The sequence below is a fragment of the Oenanthe melanoleuca genome, chromosome 1 (genome assembly GCF_029582105.1).
Source record: "Oenanthe melanoleuca isolate GR-GAL-2019-014 chromosome 1, OMel1.0, whole genome shotgun sequence".
NCBI classification, from domain to species: domain Eukaryota; kingdom Metazoa; phylum Chordata; class Aves; order Passeriformes; family Muscicapidae; genus Oenanthe; species Oenanthe melanoleuca.
Window position 1 is genome coordinate 65,625,498 of NC_079333.1, and position 25,443 is coordinate 65,650,940.

The window sequence follows — 25,443 nt, forward strand, 5'->3', positions numbered from 1 at the left end:
AGAATACAGCACCTGCTGCATTACCAGTGAGTTGGCAGTTAGATCAAGTCAGATGGTTGTTTTACCTTTTTGTAGTTTTACTTGAAATAGTTGCCTCAGTAGTACCTGGAGGGTTTAGAAGATGCTCAGGAAATGTTTTAGAAGTCCTTGTTCACGAGTGAGAGATCCAGCCCAGATGTGAGAATGGGGACCCAGGGGATGGTGAGTTCCCATCAGGAGTTGCAGTGCTGGAACTGATGGCTCTGGAAACACATCATCACATGTCTTGTGACAGATAAAAGCAGGTCTGGAGCAGAGTTCTTCAGCCAATAAAATTCTTCACTGCTTGCAGAGTATTTTTATAAAACTGCTGGTTTTTCATGAGCATGCTGAGTGCAATAGCTTTTTGGAAAATGTTTCCCGTTAGATCTCTGCTGCCCATAGTGACAAAAAATACGTTCTTGCCATCTTTAGCCCTGAAAAACCAAATCTTGCCATTTAGAGGCATCTCATTCATGATTACAATTATTCACTCAATTCCTTCTTAAAAATCTTTCTTGCTCTTCTCATTGGAAATGGTCTTAATTTCACCATAGATCTTTGCATGTGCATTAATATGTAGCCAGAAATGTACCAGAGGGGTGTCTCTAAGCAAGCCCCAAAGCCATTTTCACTGCAGAAGTAAATGATGTATTTTGCCTTGATCTTTCACAGGAAATACAACCTCATTTTCTTTTCTTTTTTTTTTTTTTTCTCCTGTCACAGTTTTCTTCAGCCTCCAAAGGCACTGTCATCCCTGAGCACGATACGGGATGGGAACTGGAGAGACGGCTGCTATTGATGAAGGATGCCCCTCAGCAGTGGAAAACACATAATGTGGATTTCATTACCCAGCTGGCTGGGTAACCATGATTTGGAAAAGGAGGGTCATACAGTATTATTTTCCCCAGGATCTTAATCTGTAACCATCTACAATGCCATGTCATTTTTAAAAAATGAACATCTTATCAAATACTAGAGATTGCACTTAATCCGTTACCTGAACAGCTGCATTGTTACCAGACTAACAATGGCAGTGTTGGCATTTGGAACTGAAGAAAGTATTATCTGTGTGCAAAATACGAGAATATTTCCTTGGAACGAACTAGGAGATTTTCCTTTTGGGCAGCTTTGCTGTACTGAAGTTCTGAGATAATTTATTCAGTGTAAAGGCATCACACATTTTATTTTGAATTTCGGGGTACTTATGTATGTGCTTGAATTTTTTTCTAGTGTTTTCAGTACATTTTATTTTGTATACTAAAGTTCATTTAAACTTGCCTGAACCTTGAACTACAGAGAGATAATTTAACTTTTTCTGTGCCATAAATGATATTTTTGGGGTAATGTACTTTTTTAGCGCTAGGAACATATCTTACAAAATCTTACCATTGGCAATACAAAGCAGTATATTTATGTTGCAGAAGCACAAAAAAAAAAAGGTAGCATTCACTGGAAATTGCCAACCAGCTGGGTCAGCATGGTTTTGTTGGTCTGTCACCATTTGTTGAATTGTTAATTTATTGTCATAGTGTTTTGTATTTAAAATGGCAGCATAAATCACATTTCACTTACAAAGGTACAGTGATCTCTAAAACTACTGTTGATTTTCAGTACTTTATTACAAAGAATAAAATTGTAATGTTTTATTAACAGTTGCTTATGGAAAATGAGTTTTAATGCAAATAAATCTTTTTGATAGATCTTTTACAAAATCCAATTGCACTAATCAATGCTTTCTTATAATGGCATATGACTTAATATTTGATTACAACTGTGTATACTGCTGTTTTGGAATGTTTCAGGAAATAAAGAATCTATTTCAGCAATAATGCTCTTCTTCAGTGTGCAATGTAAACATCGTGAGAATTTGGCTACTCACATCTACTTTGCTCCTGAAGTTTTTGCTTAGCTTCTATAAAGACTATGGTGGATTTTTGCAAATAGTAACTGACTTACCCAAAAAAATTATTTTTTTGAATTGTTTTAGGAAGCCATGGTATGCCTAGAAGACAAATATGTATTATTTTCAAATCAATCTTAAGTATGATCTTAAAAGACCTTTTCAATTTCATGTTTAGAGTGTGCAAGTGCAAATACGACTTGCAATGGGAAACAGAGATTGTGTACCTTTCACTGTGGCTGTGAACTTGTTCTCAGTTTTGCTCTGCAGTTGCTTGAAGACTGCTTTTCTGAAAAGGGCAAGCTAAAATAAAAAAGCAGAGGGGAGGTATTTAGTGGTGAGTAAAACTTTCATTGCGCTGAGAAGTGATGTATAGAAGTGCAGTAAGATCTCTGCACAACATAGCATTGTTTAACAGAAATAAACAGTTAATTTTTCACACTGAAGTTCTTTTAATACAGTTAAAATCCTTTTCTTTTTCTTTTCCCAAAGAACAGAACTGTTGAAGAAGGTATCAAGAATAATCAAACAAAGAAATTATGTCTGCACAGGTAAGTAATTAAGCAGGAGTGTGACCAACTCACATTGTTAGAAGCTTTAATTGGAAGAAATTACTTTTAGTTAAAGCAGTCATTCATTTGTGGACAATCTGTGATTGTGGTGGGGTCCAGAGTCAGCTTGGGGGTGCTTTGCCTTTTGCCTATGAGAAGTTCTGCAGCTCTCATGGCTTCTGGTGCTAGAGATCCAACATGATCTTCGTAAAAGATGGATAAGGCCCCATGGCAGTGATTAGTTTCTCATTGATGACAGTCCTAGTCTGAACTGTCTCTTCAATTTGTTCCTAGTGCCAGGATTTTACCACTGTTCCTATATTATCTGGGACACCACAGCATCACATTATTTTCCATTTTTGAAATACAGCTGTTGGATTTAATACTGAGTTGTACACAGGAGGGCAGTATATACTTTGAAAATACTTTCTTTTTGGTAGCTCGTCTGTTTTCCAGGCTCTGAATATTAAGAGCTCTTTGAGAAGATCCAGTTGTTTTTCCTTTTTTAATTTCCCTGTTCCCTTGTAATACATCATGTCAGGATTTGGTAACCTTTTCTGTTCTAAGTGTTTTTATCAAAGTATCTGTCACATTGGATGCCATCAAAGTCTAGGAGGAAACCCAAGGTGTGAGCAGCTGGATCTAAGAACCAACAAATTATGCTTCTTTCAAGTATGGGCTCTGGTACTGCTGCTGTTCACCTGTAGCTGGTGGAGCTGGCTGTCTCCTCTCAAATTTGCATTAGTGAACCAGGGTACTACTGCACTGTGTCACAGACTTGACCACAAGTCTCAGTGGGAGCAAACTGGGTGGAATATGCAGCACAAAGTCACTTCTGTCAGCCTCAATTTTGCGAGAGGCAGAATCTCCTCCAGGGCAGCAGAAAACAACACAGTTATCTCTAAAAAGAAAAGCTCAAACTTACTTTTCGCAAGGAAAAATAAATTTCTAAATGTAAAGGAGCTTTTGAGAACTCTGTTCTTTCTCTTTGGTTCTTTTGGTCCATGAATGCAAATTCTGCTCCTGTCTCCTTGTTGCTGCATCCCAAAATTGACGGATCTCTTTCAGTCCAGACTGTAATCTTGAGCTCACTTCTTGAGCTACTGGGTGAGTCATGACCTTTTTCTCAAAGGTCTTTTTCCTGCTCTCTTTAGACACTGGGGATAAAGCCTCTATGTTTCCAGTCTTTGAGCTCCATAACCTGGGGCACTGTCTTTGATTTTTCTATAAGCTAATATTCTGATTAAGTCTAAGTCCTTCATTGAAGATACACATTTCACCCCTACATATGAAATTTATCCATTTCCTCCTCACCTGCAGTAATATTCGGCCTTGTAGTGGCTTCAGTATGTGAAATCTGTCCAAAGTAGAATTGCTAAGATGATTTTTTTTCTCTTTCTTCTTTGACAGTGTCACTGCTGTTAACACTTCATGTGTATTGCTGATTTTCCCCTCTCTGTCGAAAAGAATTGTTGTGGTGTAGTTGTACTCTTCTACAAAGCAATGAATACTATCCCATCCCCACTGTTAGTTTCTCATTGAGTGCTGAAGTGAATTTCCATGTCAAAGTCCAGGATGCCAGCCTGCATTGTGCATGCTGCAAGCAAAGCACCTGCTAGCTGACTCCTTCTGTGTTGTCCCTCCCTGTAGAGGATCACTGGGCAGCTCCAGTTTTTAATTCACCATCAAATCCTTCTTAAAAGATTTTGTCTTTGCCTCTGTACCACTCAAAGCAGGACAACAGTTAAATTACCAGTGTTGTCATTTTCTGCTTTTAAGCCCATCATTTTAAATTTGTCTGGTCATTATTGGTGTACCTAAACTGCAAATTGTTGGAGACATAGACTGCTGTCTTTTTCCTTTGGGTTTTTAAGGCATGAAACTCAGTAGTAGTTCAGGCCAACCATTACAATGCCTCTAATGTGCATACTAAAAATTGGCATTTTCATACAGAAGACACTGTTTAAATATCTGTGAATGATAAATCACTGTGAATGATGGGTGAGGTTTCATAATTAAAAAGGTTTGCGGTAGTAGCAAAGTCACTCTTGAAAGCAGATTTGTGGTGCTTAATCTTCAGGCATGATTTACTAATTTGAAATTCTGGTTAAAAAAGAAAGTGACTAAGCCCTATTGACTGTCCCCTGTCACTGTTGAGGTGAAAAGGGTATGTTCTGCTTAGGCTGATTTAACTTTCCTATTTGACCAGTCCATCTGCTGAGCCATCTTTCCCCCTCATCAATATTTCTACCTCTTGCACTCCCCAGATTCAAACCTTTCTTGTAATCTCTCTCAGTGATTGCACATGCTCTTGTCTCTCTTGTGGCTTGTGTGGTTGGTGCAATTCTTGACCATCCACCTGCAGATTCCCACCCTCCTATTCTGCTCCTCATTCTCCAGCCTGGGGAGAAGGTCCTCCGTGTATCTTCTGTCTCCATCAGTAGGACTTTCAGCTCTTCCCTGCCAAGGTAAGCAGTTGTGCTTAATCTGAATTAATGTCTGTGAATATGGGTCATACCTCTGCACTTGGATGTGACCTGGCTGCCTGGTTCTTGCAAGGGGAATTCAGGGGATTATCTTTGACCTAAAGAGGTCCAAGAGATGATGTTTCTACATGTGCAGCTGAACAATACTTTTGTATAATCTCATGGAAGGAAGGGAGTGATTAGATAAGCTTATCCTTGAAACCTCATTCTTTTTAAAATAAGCCAGTTTATATAAGCCATAATTATTTTGGTGACCTAAGCATCATGAGTCACTTACCCATAAACAAACAAACAAGAATCCTTTGGTACTCAAATGTTGATTTTGGCATTATCATGGAATGGTTTCGGTCAAGGAATATTCAAGATAATCCAGTTCCAACACCTTCCACTAGGCCAGGTGTCTCCAAGCCCTGTCCAACCTGGCCTTAAGCATTTCCAGGGATGGGGCATTCACAGCTTCTCTGGGCAAGTGTTGTCATTCCTCACCATCCTCAGAGTAAAGAATTTCTTCCTATCATCTAATCTAAACCTACCCTCTTTCAGTTTGAAGCCATCCTCCCCTGTCCAGCCTTGTAGGCTCCCTTCAGGTACTGGAAGGCCACGGTTAGATTGCCCTGAAGCCTTCTCTTCTGCAGAGTGAACAACCCTAATTTTCTCAGCCTTTCCTCATGGAAGAGGTACCTCTAATCATGCTGGAGGCCCTCCCCTGCACTCACTCCAGCAGGTCCATGTCCTTCCTGTGGCTGGGACCCCAGGGCTAAATGCAGCACTGCAGTGGGGTCTCAGAGTGGAGCAGAGGGACAGAATCCCCTCCCTCCCCTGCTGCCCACGCTGCTCTGGATGCAGCCCAGGACACAGTCAGCTTTCAGTTATTCAGTCAAAGGTTGGATTCAGTCATCTTGGAGGATTTTCCATCCTTATTGATTCTATGACTGCATGATTCTTGCTTAGTTCTTTAAAGAAGTAAACACATTTCTTAGTTTAGGCATTACCTTGAGCAGAATAGGGAATAAAAGCAGCTGGTAGTCTTGTTTTTCACTGGTTCATGTGAACTGTTGGAGAAGATGAACCGCAGTGAACAATGGATAAATGTATAGATTTGGCTATCTGAACCGTGGTAAGAAGTTTGGACAATGAATGGTGGCTGAACTTTAAACTTTTTGCAGGTAAATACTTCAAAAGTGAATCTAGCTTGACTTGTTAAAGTAGACAGAAGTTTGGTATCTAATACAGTCAAAAAGGGTGCATATTTCCCAGACGAACATGTCAAAATTGTATGAAACTACAGTTAGACAATAGATTATGTTCACAGACTATTAAGTTACTTGTACTTGGAAAAGAAATGTGACAAATACACAAAATGAAGGCAATTCTGTTAGGTATTTGCTGCTTCTCTACTCTATTGAGCCCTCTTTAAAGAGGGATTGAATATGTGAAAGAGACTGAGCTGTGCAAGTTGTTCTTGTGGCTGGGCAGGGAAAAGGCCTTGTGGCTGCTAAGCATGGAGTCAACTTGGCCATGCAGTGTGGATCAGCAGGGCAGATCCCTTGCTCTCCAGCAGCCTTGTTGTTTCCCAGCACACAGGTGCCTGCTGCAAACCTGGCACCCAGATGCAGCCTTGGCTCCCCACTGCCTTCTGTGAAGGTACCAGAGAGAAGACATTCCTCTCTTGCTGAGATTGAGTGCTTAAAAGAGTCTCATTTCTGGGGCAGAGTCCAACTAGACAGTGATACTCAAACATGTTATTTTTGTTCTGTGAGCATAGCTAAAAGATAATGTTTGCCTTTTCAGACATGATCTTTCTGCTCTGTAGCATTCTTTCCCTATGCTCATGCATTTATTGCTATATTTTTCTATTTTGACTATTATTTTTTTAGTTAGAAGAATTAAAATAATGTTTCTTCTGTGTTAAAAAAAATGGAAAAAATTTATCTTCTTTGTTTCTGTTCACTCCTTGCCTCTGACATTTCTGTTGTTTCCCTAGAAAAATAAAATATTCCTTTGTCTTTGTGGCCAGACATATAGAAAGAATGAGCCTGTGGGCAAATTCCCAAACTGAACTGGCAATCTAGCCAAACCTTAATACTTTGCAGTCTGCATGCAGATGTTACTAAACAAGGTGTATTATCTGTATCCAAGACTGAAATTTTCAGTAATAGAAGAGGCAGATAACATGATGAGAATGTCAGCTACAATACACCTAAACTGAAATTTTTGGAACCATTTTTTTTGCAATAAAAAACAGAAAAGGTACTGATAATGTTTCTTTTGCTTTTCAGCCCTTCCTGCAGGAGGTTATACTGACTTCGTTTTTGGAACCCTTGATATGTGCTTTTTCCTTTTTATGAATTTCATTGAGCCAATACAAATGTGTTGAATTCAATTTTAGCAATATGTTTAATGAATACTGACCTCTTTAGGAGACTTATATTATTTCTAAAACTGAGATATTCCAATGCTAGCATCAGGGTGTAGTACAGTTTCTTAACATAATGTTGTTAATATCCCATTCAGTTCCTTTAGAATGTAAATAATTGAAATGAAAGTTCAGGAACTCAGAAGAAATATTTAGAAGTACTGATGTTTTTTAAGCCAAAGAAAATCAGAAAAATGTGTTTTGATTTAATCCATGTTTATCTAGGCAGTCACTGACTGCAGTAAATTATGCAACTCTAAGTAGGTATACATATTCAGTGGAAAGGAAAGGGAGTATCTGAAAGAAGGGAAAAAGCATCAGACAAAAATGTGGAGCTGTATCAATGGCTTGCTCTTCACTGGATTTGAATTCACATAGAACAACCTACTTCTGCCTGATGAAAAGGAACACTTTTAACACCTGATCTTTTCAATCAATGAGAATCAGCATTGATGATATAAAATGAGTCCCATCCCACTTGATTTACAGATGCAGCTTCTTGGGTTGGTGCAGCTGGGCTCAACTCTTTTAATTATGCTCTCATCTCGTTGATAAGTGCAGTCTGATGCAGAAGCTGTGTGAGTGTTAGTGGAGCTTGTCTTGCTTCTGAAGACATGTTATCACTTTGGCTCGTCCAGTGCAGAAGGAGATCTGTGGTTGGGTGGATAGGGTGGAGGAGAGACCATGCATCTGCCTTACCATGTTTAGTACTATCAGCAGGTAGCTGATAGCTGATAACAAATCTGTGGCTTTGTTATCCAGCCCTGTGGTTTGTGTGTGAGCTGAGTGATTCTCTTTGATGAGGAGCCAAATGTAATTATGCACAGTCTGGCAGCATGGGCATGCTTTTCTGAAGCACTAAATACTTGCAGCCCCAACTGCATCTAGTTCAAGTGGTAAGACTTTTAGCACCTCTGAAATTAGACACTGGGAAAAAATTATCTTCCTGATATTGTCTTACTAAGCTCCCATTTAAAATGAAGTTTCATTACTGTATTTTCACAGTCAGTATCTTAAAGTTTAATCAGAAAGCAGTTCATTCAATGGTATTGAGTGAAAATTGCTTGTAATAAAATCCACTGTCTGGCCATGGATATTTTGTACTTCTGTGGAACTCCAAACTCACTGCACAGAACATTCTGTTAAAAATAGTGGTTTAGATTGTTTTGCATTGTCAGTGATCTGTTTTCCAAAGGAAACAGGAAGAAATGTGCTATTTCTTTGGCAAGCTATTCCAGACAATTGGATGATCATTTTCCCTGGCACACAATCTCTTTATACAGAATTGAGTGTAAATGCCAATATTGATTGAAAAGTATCAGATATTCATAAAAATCCAAGTTAACTTTATAATGTCGCAGAGAAAATCTGCCCTTAAGGGACATTAACATAATGGAGGGCTCCATCATGGAAAGCCTTAGTATCATTCCCAAGAGTAGACTTACTGTCTCCATATAGATTAGACCAACAGTTTGCTCAAGAAATTCACATACTACTTTAAAATATAAATCACAGGTGCGTGTGGGGTTTACATAAGCACAAGCATATTTCCAAGAAAGATAGGGAGATGTGGAAATCTTGAAGTGTTTCAGCAGTGTTTCGGAACATAAACTGCTGAAAAGAGCCGTGTTTCCTTCTGCATCATTTCATAGCCTCACTCGATATCCTGTCTACTTTATATCCTCAGTGTGAACAATATATGATAAGATGAAAGGCAGTTTACATAAAAGCAGGCCATCTCCTTGAAGAGAACTTACAAAGTACATCTCCTGTATATTCCTTTAATCCTTTGTGAAACAGTAAATGGCGGCTTTGCCCTCTGTTTTGAAACTTTTCCTTAATATTCCACAGAGCGGTTAAGTTTGTTGTGAAATAGTTTGGGGATTTTTTTCCCCTTTCCTCTGGGTAGAAAAAAAGATATGGGAAAAACTGTCTCATGGCATGTGTTAGCCTGCGGATAGAATCACAAAGCAGTAGAAATGAATGCATTTTCTTGAAACCTCAGTAGTACCAGAAAACCTGCCTGACGTGCTCGCACTTGAGTAATGGGATTAAATGTTTGTGCTCTGGTAGTGTCTGTGGGCTGCAGGCAACTTGGACTTCATGGAATAAAGCCAAAAAGCCTTGTCCAAAGCAGCTGGCAGTCTAAGTGAGGGCATTGCCTAAGCTCTGTGCACCTTGTCATGTGAATAAAGCTCTTGCAGCTGCAAGTGAATTGCAGAACTGATTCCAAAACACGAACAGCCAGAACAGTAAATTGAAAATCAGAAAAGCTGGATTGCCTTTCCTATACATTTTCTTTAAGGCTGATCATTTTGAATTTTTTCATAATTGAGTTTCTCTTTATACAGTTCTTGTTTTAGCAAACTTGCCATGTACTTCTGGAGTTATTGTTTAGGTTTTATGGGAACTATAGTGAAGCAAGTAATTTTTGATTCTATTGAACAGAGGTAGCAATGAAGAAAAGCAGTGGAATAACAGAACTTTATAATTCAAATTTGAAAATAAATTCTTGTACAGATATATGCTGTGTAAATGGGATTATTTTGTGTTATTAATGCATTTAGTCAACGAGCAAAGTCTGGGTAGCAAGTTTAGGAAATTTCCAATAGGAAATAATTATGCACAGCTTGCTAAGTTTTGGGTTTTGTTTTGTATGCTGAAGAAGTTTCGTGCTTTCATGTTATGCAAAAATAGGAGAAGTTATAGGAAAGGGAAGAAAGAGAATCAGAAATAAAGGTAATTGAAGGAAACAGCGCTTGTTTGAAGACAAGGAGACTTCCATAGAAGGTGCTGATCTGTCATGTGCACCAACAGTGAAAAAGCCACAATGGGAAGCCACTTAATTGTCTCTATCTGTTTCCTTTGAGCTGTAAACAGAGAGCTGGCTTAAAAAATTTCCAGAGACATCAAAAAGGATAAGTGCTACTCATCCTTAATCTGAGACATACTGATTCTTATCCTGACGGACAGTGAATTTTCCTAGGATGTTGGGGAGTCAAGACGATACAGGTATGACCTGAATTCAGGAAGCAGAAAATGGAGGAAATGTTAGTGTTCTCTTGTGTCCACTCTTACAGGTGCCAGCTGCTAATCCAGATGTCAAGACTGAGGAGAAGAAGAAGGAGAGGATGGTAGAAAACTGAGATGATTGTGGTTCATCTGTATTTGTTATTATAATACATTATATTGAGGTGGCTCACAAATGTAATAGTGAACCAGAGCATCTGGGCTGGAAAATGTGGTGTTCTGATAGTATTATATATTAGTTATGCATGTACTGGCATTTCCATCATAACCCATTTTGTATTTTGTGTTACAATATCTAAACAAAAATACCATTCTGTTTTCTGATATCCAGGGCAGTCAATGAAAGTGCAGAATTGAACCCATTCAGCTGCTGTGCACATGGTTGGTCACGAGGTAAAACTGGATCAAGTCAAGAACAGGTTCCTGCCGTGAAGAGTTTAAAATTCCGAAAAGCAAAGGAAAAAAGTAATACAATACGGAACAAAACAAACCTTGTGCACTTTTATAGAGCAAATCAGATATGGTTTAGATTGTTTGTACTTGAAAGGGAAAGGTCTCTGGCAAATTTCTTTGGCATCTGCTTTTTTGGATTTGCCACAGAAGCTGGTCTTGAAGTATTTGTTCTTGAGATCAAGGACTCTGAGCCAGCGACCACACGACTGTGGTTGTCCCTGAGCTGATGTTGACCCCTTAGAGGGGAAAGGAAGAACAGGAGTGATAGCATCTATGACAACTTGAAAAACAGCAGAGGAAAAAGAACATGGGTCTGTTATTCAGTGTTATAAAATCTTGTGGCACTTTTTTTTTTTTTCCTAGTGTGTGAGGTTCTGTCCTGCCTGGCCTCTTAACCACTTCTAAGCAGTTCCAACCAGGAAGCTTCTGTTCTTCATTTAAATTTGCATCAGCAGAGGCAGAATGAGCAGAGACTAAGTCTAAGTCTGGTGGAAAACCTGTAAAAGAGAAATTCTTCATGGAGAGTGTAGGGGTGGATCTGATTGTGGAGGTGGGTGCCTACATGGTAAAAAATGTGACGTCTACCTTTGGCATTCCTGTCCTAGTTGGCAATCCAAAATACTAAGTAAAGGAAGCATCGTAATTGCTGAGGGAAAGAGAAGCACCTCAGAGGAGTGCTCCCATTAGGGCTAGCTAATAAAAAATTCTAATTAAATCCTTCCTTTTTTCTAGACTGCAGGTGCTTGAATTAAGTCTTCAACAGACATGACTCTGCTCACTCGGGATTCACAACCACAAATCTTCTAATGAGGGTTGACACCCACATATGTTCTTTGAAGAGATGTTTATGCTGCTAATTAAAAAGGGGCCGTGAGCCAACCCCTGGCCTCAAAGCCAAATGGCACAAACTGGCTCATGGCTGCACAGCTGAGGCTTCTTCTGGTGCTAAATTTATCTGGGAGAGAGTTACCTGAAGCGGCCTGAAAGGGAACTAGGGTGTGGACTAACATTTAAATATTGTGCATTATTTGTGGGCCTCCTGCTTAACCCAAATCTTGTCTCTCATATTTAGCAGTAAAGATGTACCTTGTGAGACCTGGACAGGACTACCAGCCTTAAAAGAGCCTCCAAGACAGCAACCCTCTATGCAGCCATCAATGGTTGTAATGCTTCCTGAAGAAGTGGTAGACCTGTTTTATAGATTCCAAAGGAGTGCCACTGCCATGAAGTTCCCTCAACCTCTCCTGTTAAACTGGGAAGATAAGACAACTGGAAACTTCAGGCCAGATAGAGAGAATAACTGCATAATTTTTAGTGCTAATAGTTAAGGGAAAGGAAACACCATGTTGGTTTCATTTGGTTTGATTGGTTGCTTTTCTCCTGGGGCTGTTTCTGTAGATTAAACAGGTCTTAAATAGAGGAATTACCATGCAGTTTAAATGCCTACAGTTTCTTTCGTTGGCTGTATTTCTAAAAAAAAGAAAAAAGAAAAAAAAAAAAAGGGAAAAATAACCTACAAAAACATCCCCCAAAAATCTTGGAAAAATCCCCAAAGAGGTTACTGTAAAGCAGTCATGACAAATGTAGGTACAAGATGCAGATGCAGGCTGTGTGTATTATAACAGAAAGCATTGTGTTCAGCAGGAGAATCTGAAGTGCATCTGTTCTAACATAGCCTCTTTCACTGCTTTTATCTGGAAGAGGCTGCAGCTGTTGGATGTACTCAGCATTGCAAACCTTTATGCTGGTGATAGTAACTAGTATCAGCAGACAGACTCTGTGGTTTCTACCTGTTCAGGTTTTATTCCTGGACATGACTTACAAGAGTTATAGTTATTATTTCAAAATGTGACCAGAAGAGGGGAAGATCAGGGAGGGGAAAATTAGCAGTCTTAAAATCCTATTATTAATTGCTTCAGTGTTTTGTTGCTATACTTAAAGCCATAAGCCAAACAAACATGCTTCTTTTTATTGCTCTGCAGATGCAAACTGGAACATAATTGCCAAGGGCAAATGCATCCATCCACAAATATTTTACAAATACTTTTATGGAGTACCTCTTTTAAAAGATTGTGCTCAGCTTTCAGCGTGCACTGGTTTTGAAAAGTTTCCAGAAAAAAATGTCTGCAGTTTGTGTGTCCTGGAAGAAATCAAGGAACATTTTGCTACCTAAAATGGTGAGGAGTCACCACCAAATCGAGCCTAATGCAATCAAGCTGTTGCTGAGCACTGGTTTGTCATCTAGCATCATCCCAGTTCTCTCTCTTGACCAGAGCTCTGTGTCAGCAAAAAGACCAGATGTTTCAACAGCTAAAAACCAAAAGAGAACGGAAGAGCTTTCCTCTTTGTTCTCCATGGTTCTGACACCACCACAAGCACTGATAGGATATCGAGAAATTTTTGTTTTTAAAAAGTAGGAGTTTCACAAGTAGAAGGAAATGGAATTAATGTTGTAAGTGAAAATAATATTGTGCAATATAATTCCTCAGTTTCTAGGGGCTCCTGTTTGAATTAAATAAATAGAAACTGGATTTATATTTCCCACCATCCTAGATCCTCCAGTGTCTGGAGTGTCTTTTATGACTGATTTGGTCTCCTCACTCCTGGGTGGAACTTTGCATACTGCAGTGAACATAAAATAATCTTGGGGTGGCAATTACAGAGGTGGTTGTGGAAGAGCACCTCTATCCAGCAAAGGCCTCCACTTCAATTGTTAGAAATCAATAAAGGGTTTAAGCTTATTTAATGCAGTAGTACTCTAGCTTTTTCTTTCATTTGGTTTAACTTAGTATACTTTGCTTTGCTTTTATGATTCTATGTTGATTAAAATCTTTGCTGTTTTCTACAAGTTTACCCACTTATCTCACCCCTGACCTCCGTGTTTAGCTAAATCTCTAGGAAATTACCTAGTAATGAAGTGCTCAGGAGAGAGAAAAATACAAGAATTTTTCCCTCATAGAGTTTTCTTTTGCTAATTGTCCTCTTCACTGGCAAAAATATGTACCTTGTTTCTCACCTGAGATATGTAAAAGTCAGAATTGACTATCATTTTGATCATTTAGGAAAAATAGTTCAGGGAGTTTTATGTCATGTGCTGTAACAAGTTAATATAAATCCTCAGGCTTACCAAAAAAGGGTAGGAGGCAAAGCTTCAGAAATTAAGTGTAAAATGCCAGTAACTAGAAAGACTAGGAAAGTGAGTGTCCAGCTCAATACAGCTGACAGATTCTTTTTAGTAGCAAGAGCTGGCGCACTAGGAGAAGCGTGGGTTGCTCTGAGTTTGTCATATGGCATGTCCTAACATCATCAAACATTCTTTGCAGTATTAAACTTCCGCAGTTCAAACCATTTTGTCAGACACACGCGAACTTTGTTTGCCAGTAACAAGGGAAACTACCCTAAGGATATGTTTTTGAACATTTATTCAAGATGTATTTTGAGTGTTGTTTCAGCTTTCATTCCAGGTATTGGCAGAAACATTATTGCTTTTGTGTAGATGAGCAAGGCTCTTTAACCTCTCCAGATACCAGGGAAATGAACACTGAAAATACAGTTGCAAAAATACTTTAGAGAGTTTGTATTCTGTGAAATGAACATTAAATAGATATTGTTTCACTACACACTGGGGACATGGAATTCTGTTTTGACGCCTCAGAAACAACCCTATCTATCTAATTGTTTTAATAACTGCAGCTGGAAGGAACTGACTGAGAAAGCTCCTAAACAACACTGGTACTGCTCCTATTCAAGAAAGTAATTTTAATACTGATGCCTAGCATTGATTGCAATGTATATATAATAAACACTTAATTGCAAACTATTTATGGGCTGTTCTGAATCTGAAGAGCCAAAGCACTCATGCATTAATTTCCAGTTCTCAAACATTTTTTAAATGCTGCTTCTTAAGAACTGAGGCCCATATATTTTACTGAGCTACACCCAGTAAGTTCAGCAGGCTTCAATGAATGATTCTGAGGATCTCATTCTGTGTGTCTTAGTGGTCCTAAAATAAAGTTCCATTTTCTAAGATGAAACTGCAACTCTGCATTGATAGCTCTTTTTTTCATTTTTTCTGTCCCAGAGAACCGAATATTCACGCTGTGAGAAAGCCTCAGTGTATTTTATTAACAGTGATTAGTTAAGCTTTTTAGCAGCCATTCAAGGGAGAACAGTGGCAGTTCTCAGCATTTTACAAAAGAGGTCTAAGGTACAGATGGTAATGTCTGTGCCTCATGCAAGTCTCATGACTTTCAGATTTGTGCCAAGTGCTCTGCCTTCTGAAAAAGCAGCATTCACATCAGAGGTCACCATCAAACAGTCACAGTGTCTACCTGAGAGCCTCTACATAAAGCAAAAACCTATGCTCAAGAAGTGTTCAGTCTTCTCTTGCATGTATTATTGTGTGGCTTTTTCATCACTGAAAATAATTGTAGAGCATTTTTCTGGAAGTCCCAAATTTTATTTTACAGATAGAAGTTTGATTAATCACATGCTGGCTCCATTTTAAGCTATGCAAATGAATTTTGGAGTGGAAGTGCTACAACAGTGTGCATGACTTAATTGTCATGGTGATAAAAAAGATGCCACAGGCAGCAGCTCCTGTGGCTTCTGAGTATGTGAATGTGCACGGCTCTAAATGTTCATTCCACTTGGTGGCAAGATTGCAGATTTACAGACTAGGTCTGTAAAATCATGCAGACATGTGAAGAGCTGTAGAACCTCTTGTTTGTTGATCAAAGTTTTCCTTTGTACTGTACTTGTTGCTGGTTTCATGGTGGGGAGAAATCCATCCTGATGAGTGTACAAGGCAGCACAGCTGAGTCAGTTTTGCTGCTTGTTACAGGTGCTGATGCAAAAACCCCAAAGTGGGGACATTTTCACAGCTGTCTAAAATACTGGAATAGCTTCCCCCTTCCCCAAAGGAAATATAAGTGTATAAAAAGATACATTCTAAAACCATTTTAAAACCCAGAACTGGAAAAAAAACTTTTTTTTTTTTTTTTTTGTAACTTGAATGACAAGAACTTGCTCAAACTTACGAGGGCTTTTTATTTATTTTGGATTTTTCTGGGGATTTTTTGGGGTTTTTTTGTTTGTTAGGGATTTTTTTTTGTGTTTGTGGTTTGGTATTTTGTGGGTTTTTTTGCTATTGTGAGCTATAGAAATTAGATTTCAAAATTATTATAGAAAAGAAAAAACGACAAGGTTGGATGGGGTTGTGAGCAATCTGGTCAAATGGAAGGTGTGTCTGCCCATGGAAAAGGGGTTGGAAATAGATATCTTTAAGGTCCCTTCCAACCCCATTTTAGGTTTCTAAGATATACCACAAAATAATATGAATGTGTGCACAAGGTCACCTACAGTATTCTTATTCATTTTATGGAACCTCTTTCTTTCTAAAAAAAAAATTTTGGACCTAACGGAGATTATTCTATTTTTGTTAAAAAGAAGTTGGCATAAATTATTTCTATTAAGTATCAGAACCTGTCTATTCAGTAAATCATCATCCCCAGTTCTAAGTGGATTTTGAAAGAAACAGCAAGATTTTGCAAGTTATCTTTTCACAGCCCAAGGGGAAAGTTCCCTCCCTTCCTTTCACACCAGCTATTCTTGACCACTAAATTGTCTTCCTGCTTCCTCCCTCTTAGATTTCATGTTTAAAGCTGCAGAAAGTTAAGATAAACAGGAGTTGTCACACTAACATATGACTCAGTAATACTGCACAGCTTTGTTGTTTGTTTTGTTTTTGTTTGACTTTTTTGGATTTTTTTTTCACTGGGACTAGGACTGCTAGTGCTGCACAGGGTAATGGTGTTTTTAAAAAAAAATGAGCAGCTGTCTGTGGATGCTTTAATTAGAATGGATTTCTTCATAAGAGATCTTTATAGTCTCACTCTTAAAGTAGATGGCTGTCATAATTCCCAGTCTGACAAGCTACACATGATTCTCAAGTTTCACTACCTTCCTTATAGCTTACATTTATGTGGTCTTTCATATGATGCAAAAGCTGTTATATATGTATGTATGCTACCACAGAAGGGTGAACAGTCTGCTGCTGGCAGAGTATGAAAGAAAAAAGCCCTAGTTTTATGGTCTGTGTCCCAGGATCTCAAATGTCCACTCAGAATAAAGAGGAACTTTTAAAGCTTTGTGCATGCCACACCCCCCAGAGCTCTGGTAAACTGCACTGCATCTGCCCAGGGGACTGGAGGGAGAGTAAGCATTCCAAGTTTGAAAGCTCTTATTCTGAGATAATAGGATACTTTACCAACTAACATGTAAAATACGTATCTCCTTCCTCTTTGAATACATAAATTCTTGATGTAAGGAAAATAAAAGCTATGGGGTTTGTAGAGTTGTGGTATTCCCCTTACATCAATGATTTTGCAGATGGTGAAATTTGCCTCAATATACATCTGCATATCTTTCATACTCAGTGAAGTAAATCACATTTCCTTTAGGGCAGGGAGTATCTTGTTAACCATCTGAGCAGAATGAACTCTACTGACCCACAATTATGTACACCCAAATGATACCCAAGTGGCTCTAATGAAACACAGTCCTGAGCAGTAATAGACAAAATATACATGGATTTTAAGTCACCTAAGAAATGCTTTTCAATACGGAGTGCCACTAAGGCACACTCAAAACCCAGAAACACAGTGGTGTGTGGTTCCTTAATTCTAGCTAAAGTACTCTTATTAAAAAAAAAAACAAAAAGGAAAAGGGACTTGCTTTGGTTTTTTATTTTTTCATTTTTTGTTTAATCTTTAATAAAGCTTGTCTGCCCTCCTGTTTACTCATTATTTTGGAGAATTTTTCTTTACTATATTAAAGGGAGCTAATTTTTTTAATTCCAAGTGTGTCTTTCCCATTTGCTGGCTACCACAAAGGATTTTTCATATACTCTAGAATTATTTTTGTACAAATTCTCTTGCATCCTTACATTTTTGCTTTATTGCAAAACATTACACTAGTGCATTCAGTGCACTCTCTTCCATTTCTTTAAGAAAGAGCTTTACTTAGAAAATGACTTGCATATTTCTCTTTTCTTCATAATCCAGCTTTTCTTTCCTCTTGTCTTGTACAAGTGACTTAGATTTGGAGGCCTTGAGCCTCTTCCAAGGCTGGAGAGAAGTTGTAGCATAGTGCAGGAAGGAGGATTGCAGGTGCCTGTGTCATGTCTGTGTTCCTCTTTCCCAAATTCTGTCAACATTTCTACCCTGTGCGGTGGGGCTCTGCCACTGTCTCTCTTTCCATGGCATCTCTCCTGAACATTAAATAATTATACCCCTGTGTTCATGCTGCTTCTGCTTCTGTCCTTTCCTCACAAGCATTTCTCTGTACTGACTACTGGATTTCAGGTTGAGGAAACCTATATTCAGATGCAATCCTGAATTCAGGTATAGAGGAATGTGTTGCCTGTTAATTGAGGAAGACAACCCAGTCAGCTGGAAAAAGTGCTTAAAATTAAAAGGTCATTATTTGCATTGGCTTACTAAGGGTTTTATTTGGTCTCATTTGCCCTTGAAAAATCTCTAAAACAATGGTAAATTGTTGTGGAAATGTTTTTTACTTTTCTGCCTCAGGTCTAATCTGAATGTATTCATCCCACAAAATCAAAGGAGCTACTCTGATTTCAATGGATTGCTTGTCTGCTTAGTTTTGGAGCAATGATCTAGCCACAGCAATCAATAGAATTTTTTATTCTGCTGGGCTGTGGCATTGGAAAGCTCTCTCTCTCAGTGGGGTTGCACTGAAAAAGCCACCTGGGAAACCCAGCTAGAGCAAAACAGCTGCTCAGTTTGCTGAAAAAGGATTCTCGAAAGGAAGACCTAACACTGTTGACACATCTCAGTTCTTTCAAGTTTGGTTGGAAGTGAAGAAGAAAGTACTTTACAAAAGAGCCCATTGGTGTCTGGGCTGTCTTTTGGATGGTCAGCTGCCTGCTCTCAGTTGGCACTTTTGAAAATGCTTGAACTGCTGGACCTGCTCTGGTCAGAGGCTTTGGGTGTGGGAACTCACTGATGGATCAGTGTCCTGTGTTTGTAATAGAAGCATGACCAGGACTTACAGGTCTGCTATAACATAACAGATTATTTTGGTTTGACACAAGCAACATGTTCAGCATTTGCAGTGCTTTCTATATACATTGCTACTGGATGTGAATACCTAGAGTTTACAAGAAGCAAAGGAAGAGAGGAAATTCATTGGTGGAGATAACCTGGTGCTTATTATCATTACTTCCATGTCTTCTAAGGTTTTGAGTACTGTTTGTTTTCATTAGTTTTACGGATTTTACATGAAACAGTAGCTAAATTATACAAAAGAAACTCAAAATCCAACAAAGGCAACTGGCCAATTTTAAAACACAAAATGTAGGAAGGAAAACCTTTCCAGCTTTTAGAAGGTGGCTTGTCTGTACATGACATGCTAATATAGTGAGCAAACCACTATAACATTTCAATAGCATTGAAAATGTCTTCACTGTCTAAATACAGTGAAGGTTTTCATCAGTATGTATGAGTCTGCCCAGATCTCCAGGCCAGGTGTGAATTGCTTCCTCAGTGCTTTGACCTGAATCTGTCAATATTACCAGCTTGCTGGTGGAAATGCAAACCCATTTTAGCAGGTGCCAGCTAACAGTAACATCTGAACGGTACAGTGGCAAAATCTGTCCAGTCAGTATGAGATGGAGTTTCCAGCAGCAGATCTGGCTGCATTAAAATGAAATTTGCTAGTTGGAGTACAAAAGGGGCCTTTTTCTTTTGTTTGATTTGTATGTTTGCCCACTGTATGGGCCTGGTTTTTCGTTGCTTTCATGTACTCACAGTTCAGCATCAGTAAACACATAAAACAGTACAAACAAGTAATAAAAGAAGAAAGGCGGCTTGGTTATTTGATTTATTAATCTAAGTGGAGATAAAAACTGTCAAGTGGGGAACTGATAGAGAACAATCCTGTTGTACACACCACTTGCTCCTGCTGGGCCCACTGCCTTTCCCACTCCTTCAGTGCCATTGCATGTGCATCAGTGTTGCTCTGTCATCTGTACTTCTCTCTTTCTGAAATATAAAAAATATACAGCCAAAAACATAATTTCTGAAGGGATGATATATTTAAATGAAATCTAGCCATCCCAAAGTTATCTATCTCCTTCAAGCTATCCCATACAGGATTTCCCCATATTCAACAAAGATACATAAGATTCTCTTTGGAGCAATTTTTCTTTCATCAAGACCTTTATTCAGGTTGGCTTCCCCATGGAAGTGTCAGAGTCTGTTCATTAAAGCAGAGAGAACCAGAGAGAATCTAGGAACTAGAGTGCACTCTGTGATAAAAGGAATCCTATCCCCAACTTAACACATCCTCTGGGATGGTTTCAAAGAGTATTACCCATGCTTTCAAGATTCCCTCAAGTGGAACATTAAGAGTGATATTAAATGAATTAAAAGACCATTTTGTTGACAAAACTAAGGTGCATTTCTTCCAAACACTGCTTCTCTCCTCAGTGACACCTTCTGAAGGTGGGTTTGCACGTTTGAAATAAGTGATTTGATGTCATTTGGTATGTGCCCATGGGAAACTTCAGAAAGACTTAAATGGTGCTGGAAATTAACTTTCTCAGTCTTCTTTGTGCATATACTCACATATAGCATTTATACTACTTGTATAGTAAACATTTTGTCTGAAGCATCCTGATTTCTAGGTTACTGTAGACATTAAAGCAAATATGATGAACAGTAACTGCTCAAGTAACCACCGGAGTTTGTGCAGAAATAAGGTTCTGATGGGCAAAAGGGGAGACACCCATCACACTAATTATGGAATCAGACATTTGTCCTCTTTTTTATTTCATCACTTTCTTGCTTTCTCTCTGCAACTTATGTTTCTTATCCTTAAAGGTCAATTTGTCATCACTTACATCTGTTCTCATCCCCTTCACCAGTATGCTTCTCTGTGGTTTCTGCTCATAAATTGTTTACTTCTGATTCCTGGGGTAATAGGAACCACTTGTTTCGCTGGTACTTGGAGTCATTCACATTTAGTGCATTCCTAAACAGATATAAATGTGGAATAAATCATCTCGTGCTGATGTGTTGAGGCTTTGCAAAGTAACAGCTATGAACAAGAAGCAGTACTCTCTTAACAGATAACAGAGAAGAAAATCAGGTAAAATTGCCTGTCTTTTGTCTTTATTACAACAAAAAACATTCTGGGAACTGAGTTTTCTTTTTACTAGAATCTAGTACCAAAAAACTATTACATCTTTCAGGATTTTGTTGGGAGAGAGCCACAACACTAAAGAGGTATAAATTTTGTATTGATGTTAGTAATATACTAGGAAATTACACAATTTAATTTTCTGGTTTTTTACTAGAGGGAGTTTTTTCAAGGATTTTAAGATGTAACCTTGAAATTCAAAGCTTGACAATAATCAAGCTAGGTACCTCAGCCTGAGAGCAGTTTTGTTGTTTTTTTTAACTGTAATGTATGCAAAATAAGTAGAGGTCCATCCACAAGAGATTCCTGGCTTTAACTTCACCATTTTACTTTATGCTAGAATTATAATTTCTATCTTTTTTTCTTGGAGGTATTCTTATGAAAGTCGGGCATCTTAAATATCAATTTCATTTCCTATTTAGTCAATAGAGGAAAACACTTAGAAGGAAGGTAATTCAGTCTTTCTGAAATGCTTACTTCTCTCCATTGAGTACAGCATCAGATGTTTACACTTCTGTCTCAGTTCCTCACCAAAATATTAATAACCACAGGGAATGAATCCTGCCTCTATTATTGTACATTCAGATTTTATGTCAAATGATGCCTTCCATAAAAGTGCTGGATCTAATGCAGACAAAGGATGTACAGATGAGGAAATGGAAAGTGTAGCAGTTATCATATGCTTTGAAAACTCAGGAATTCAATGCAACCAATAGCAGGTAGGATTTCAGAAAGAGAGCTTGCAGAAATACTCTGCATTATCCATAATGTTGCTAAAGAGGAAAAAGCCATTGATTAAAAGACTCTGAGGATCACACAGAATAATTTTTAGGAAGCAGAGAAGTAAAATCAAAACAAATTCTCTGCTCAAAAATAGGTCCAAGGTGGGAGAATGGCCCTTGAGATTTGACTGGGAGTAAATGAAAAATAATAAATTTTTCAGTATGGTAGGAAAAAATGAGGACTGTGATTTTTAGAGCAAAGAGAGTGCTGGAATTTTAACTCTTCTCTAGGAATCTGGCTATGGAAAATGGAAACTCTTGGCACTTAGGTAAAGGAAATTGAAAAAAAATTAGCCTGGAGAAGGAGTCAAGATGTAAAAGAAAGGTCTAATACCAGTTTTCCTGGCGATTAACACAGCATGTTAATTATCCAGTGGAAGAGTGATTTTTGCTCTGATTTTTTTTTTAATAAAACTGTGATCTTTACTGTGTAACTCACAATTTTCCAGTCCATTTACTTTGGTTTTCAGAGTATTTTTCCATGAAGGTGGAGAAGCTTGGAGCTACTTTCAGTGTATACAAATATATATGATTTCCCCATCCTTGTTTACCTTTCCTTTCTGATATAACACACCACAAAATCCATCTTAGTAAGAATGACTTCTTTACATGTAATTTTTTATGACACATCTTGCTGTTTGTTGTTGTGGAGCTTTTATTTTGAGTGTGTTTTAACATTAATTCCCCAGAAAATTAGTTTCCTTCTGAAATACATAATCTTTATTGATAGAATCGAGCTTTGGAAACAGCAGGCTCCATCTTGCCCTTGCCCAAGACCAGGTTCTTTGGGGTGAGACTATACCTGGAGAGTACCTGCATCAGTCATGCTGTAAGGCCAGGGGAAACATGAAGAGTAAACAGCAGTACAGGAGCTTTTGTGAGTTGGTAATCAATCACTACTGACACATGGAAGCACTGGAATGTAGCTGGAAACTGCAAGCTTGCTATTAAAAAGAGTTTTCTCTCTCCTAGATGAGCAATAGATAGGAAATGAAGTTGTTTCTTTCCTTGTTTTCTCTTCAGGATGATATACCCAATGCATTTTTAAGATACTTTGTCTGTCTCTGGACATGCACAAAGATTGGGCTGAACTTTACATACTGAACTTCTCTTTAGGATTTTTCAAGTGGGAAGAGTTCCTTCTCCAGCTGCTGTTAAGTCCCCATCACATCACACTCATTCACTCTGGGATTCTTCTGCTCAGCTTTGATACCTGAGCTACCTGCTGTTCTCTCTTTATACTCAGTAGAGAGAAGCAGGCACTTGTTCATAACATCTAGAGGCTGAAATGTGGGAACCAGTTAAATTGTCTAGACACACTTGCCTGCTCCATAAGGTACCTTGAGCTGTAGACATGAGGCTGATAAAGTACCAGAATTAGTGGGAGACCTGTTCTCTTCCCTGATACAAGGCAGGAGGCCCAGCATGGTGCCCTGTTGTAGTTAAGCTTTTGAATCAATTCCTGTATTCTCAAGTTTTTGCCACTTAAAGGAGTGGGATCTAGTCCCAGACTGTAGATGTAGAATGTAATGCTTGCAAATGAATTCATGTCTAAGCTCCCTTTATAATCAAAGCACATTTAATTACTACTTTCAGTGGTGTCTGGAGAGCTAGGCATTATTTAGAATTTAACTGAAATTTTTCAGAAAAATAGATTGCTGATTATAATGGGTTTTGATCTGACTTGCAGAAGCCAAATTCTATTAGCAGGCATATGGTGGCATTTTAGTTGAGAGCAATGGAATTATTTATTAAGAGAACTTTTCCAATTGGTTGCCTTGTTCCACAGTTGCCTTGTGTTAAAGTAATTGATTCAGTTAGATAAATGAGACTATGTTAAAACTAAATAAGAGTGACTTGGGCTTTATTTTGCTCATAAAGCCTTTTTTTCATGCTCACTTCATTCTCATTTGTTTGAATTTTATGTGGTAGGTTTTAATGAGTACATGTTTATACATTTAGGATGTTTATATTAAGTTATGCAGTACCTGAAGCAATTTTGCAGAACAGACATACTCCATACATCAATTTATTTTTACTACTAGTCATATTGTATTCTGTGACAAGACAGTATACCTCATACAAGCCAAAATGTTGGAGAAAGGTAATGCCTGAAAGTGTGATAAAAATATTATTTAAAATCATCTCTAGATCATGTTTGTAAGAGTAAAATTATTTTTCTGTCACAGAGGGCAAAACATCTGTAAGAAGTATGACCAAGACAGTAGAATAGTTTGAGTTTTATTTTTTAAATGGCTATGTTCCCATGTCCAAAAGGAAATACAACTGGATAGACACTGACAGCTGACCATTCATGTAACATAACACCTCTAGCAGCTTTGGTCCAGGAATATGCTTCTTCTAGGCTAGAAGTCCTTTGTATGTTCTATAGTTCCTGGAGCATTTTTAAATCTGCATTAAACCTAAAGAGCATGAGTACAGCACAGGCATTGGGGTGACAACTCAGTCCCTTCCTTGCCTTGGCAGAAGAGACAGACACTCTTAGAGGTGACTCTTAAAGAGACATTATCTGGATAAACAAACCATCTATCTGAAAGGGGATCTGGAAAGACAAATGGAATGGGATGGTTCCAAACCTCCTCTGGGCAGGGTGGCTGACAATCCTGAGATCCCTAATCATAAGGCCCTTCCAAAGAGCTGTCAGCACCATCCCTGCTCACAGCTAGACTCAGGAACTTTTGTGCTGGTGTCACCTTCTGGGAACCACTTGCAGGAGATTCCCTGTGACTTTATTGCATGTCCTGTGAATGGTGCAGCACCCTGCATGCAGAGGAGTAAACTGTGGTGCAAGGCTGGTGTGACAGCCTCAGATAAAAGTCGTGTACAAGTATCCCTGTAGAGGTGACAGCTTGCAATAACCAAAGCTTTCTGAGGAGCAATCCTTGAACAGTGAGCAGAGACACCTCCTCTGTTCAGCCCTAGTTGAGAGACTTCTATCTGCTGAAGAGAGCTGAGGAAGAAGCTCAGTACTACACCCAACATGGTCTACATGGTTTAATTCCTAGTTCTTTTCCTGTATTTCTTGTGGACTGCTTCAACCAGCCATCTCCAAGACATGTTTCTGGGAGACTAGTCCTAAGCCAGTTTGAGGTAAGCATGCTGGTGCCAGCCAAAGTGGCTTCCTTTGTTGAGCAGTTTGTGGTCAACAGGCAAACCAGGCAACCTCAGGGCCTGTGGTAATGGAGAGAGATCCTTTTTGATCAGTGACACATTTTCCAAGATGAATACTTTAAAGGTAGGATTTCAAACGCCACAGTTTATTTTCCAAGCTAAAACTTAATAACTGTGGTATTTTGCTCAGGCCTTACTGGCAGCAAGAAAGGCTGCTAGAAGTTTCTTTACTACAAGAGATTTGAATATTCACCTAGAAACCTGGGAAAATAAACATATTTTGTCTGGAAAATTAATTCTCCAGATATTTGTGATGAACCAAACAAATTGATAGATAAAACAGTGTGGAAAGGAGGGAAGCAGGAAGGGGAGAAGGGGAAACAAAGATGCAGAAACAATGTACATACATCTTCTTCCCTGGAAGTGCACAACTTCTAATTTGAGTCCA

At 38.6% G+C, this 25,443-nt stretch overlaps 1 protein-coding gene across 1 annotated transcript in view; it reads left to right on the plus strand.

Moving 5' to 3' along the window:
- The window catches only part of SLAIN1 (SLAIN motif family member 1), a 48,714-nt gene extending 46,869 nt beyond the window's left edge, over positions 1 to 1,845 (plus strand). Inside the window, exon 8 of the mRNA XM_056502737.1 lies at positions 745 to 1,845. Within this exon, the coding sequence (XP_056358712.1) occupies positions 745 to 820 (76 nt within the window). The 3' untranslated portion in view covers positions 821 to 1,845. The remainder of the gene's footprint in view (positions 1 to 744) is intronic.
- The last annotated feature ends 23,598 nt before the right edge of the window (positions 1,846 to 25,443 follow it).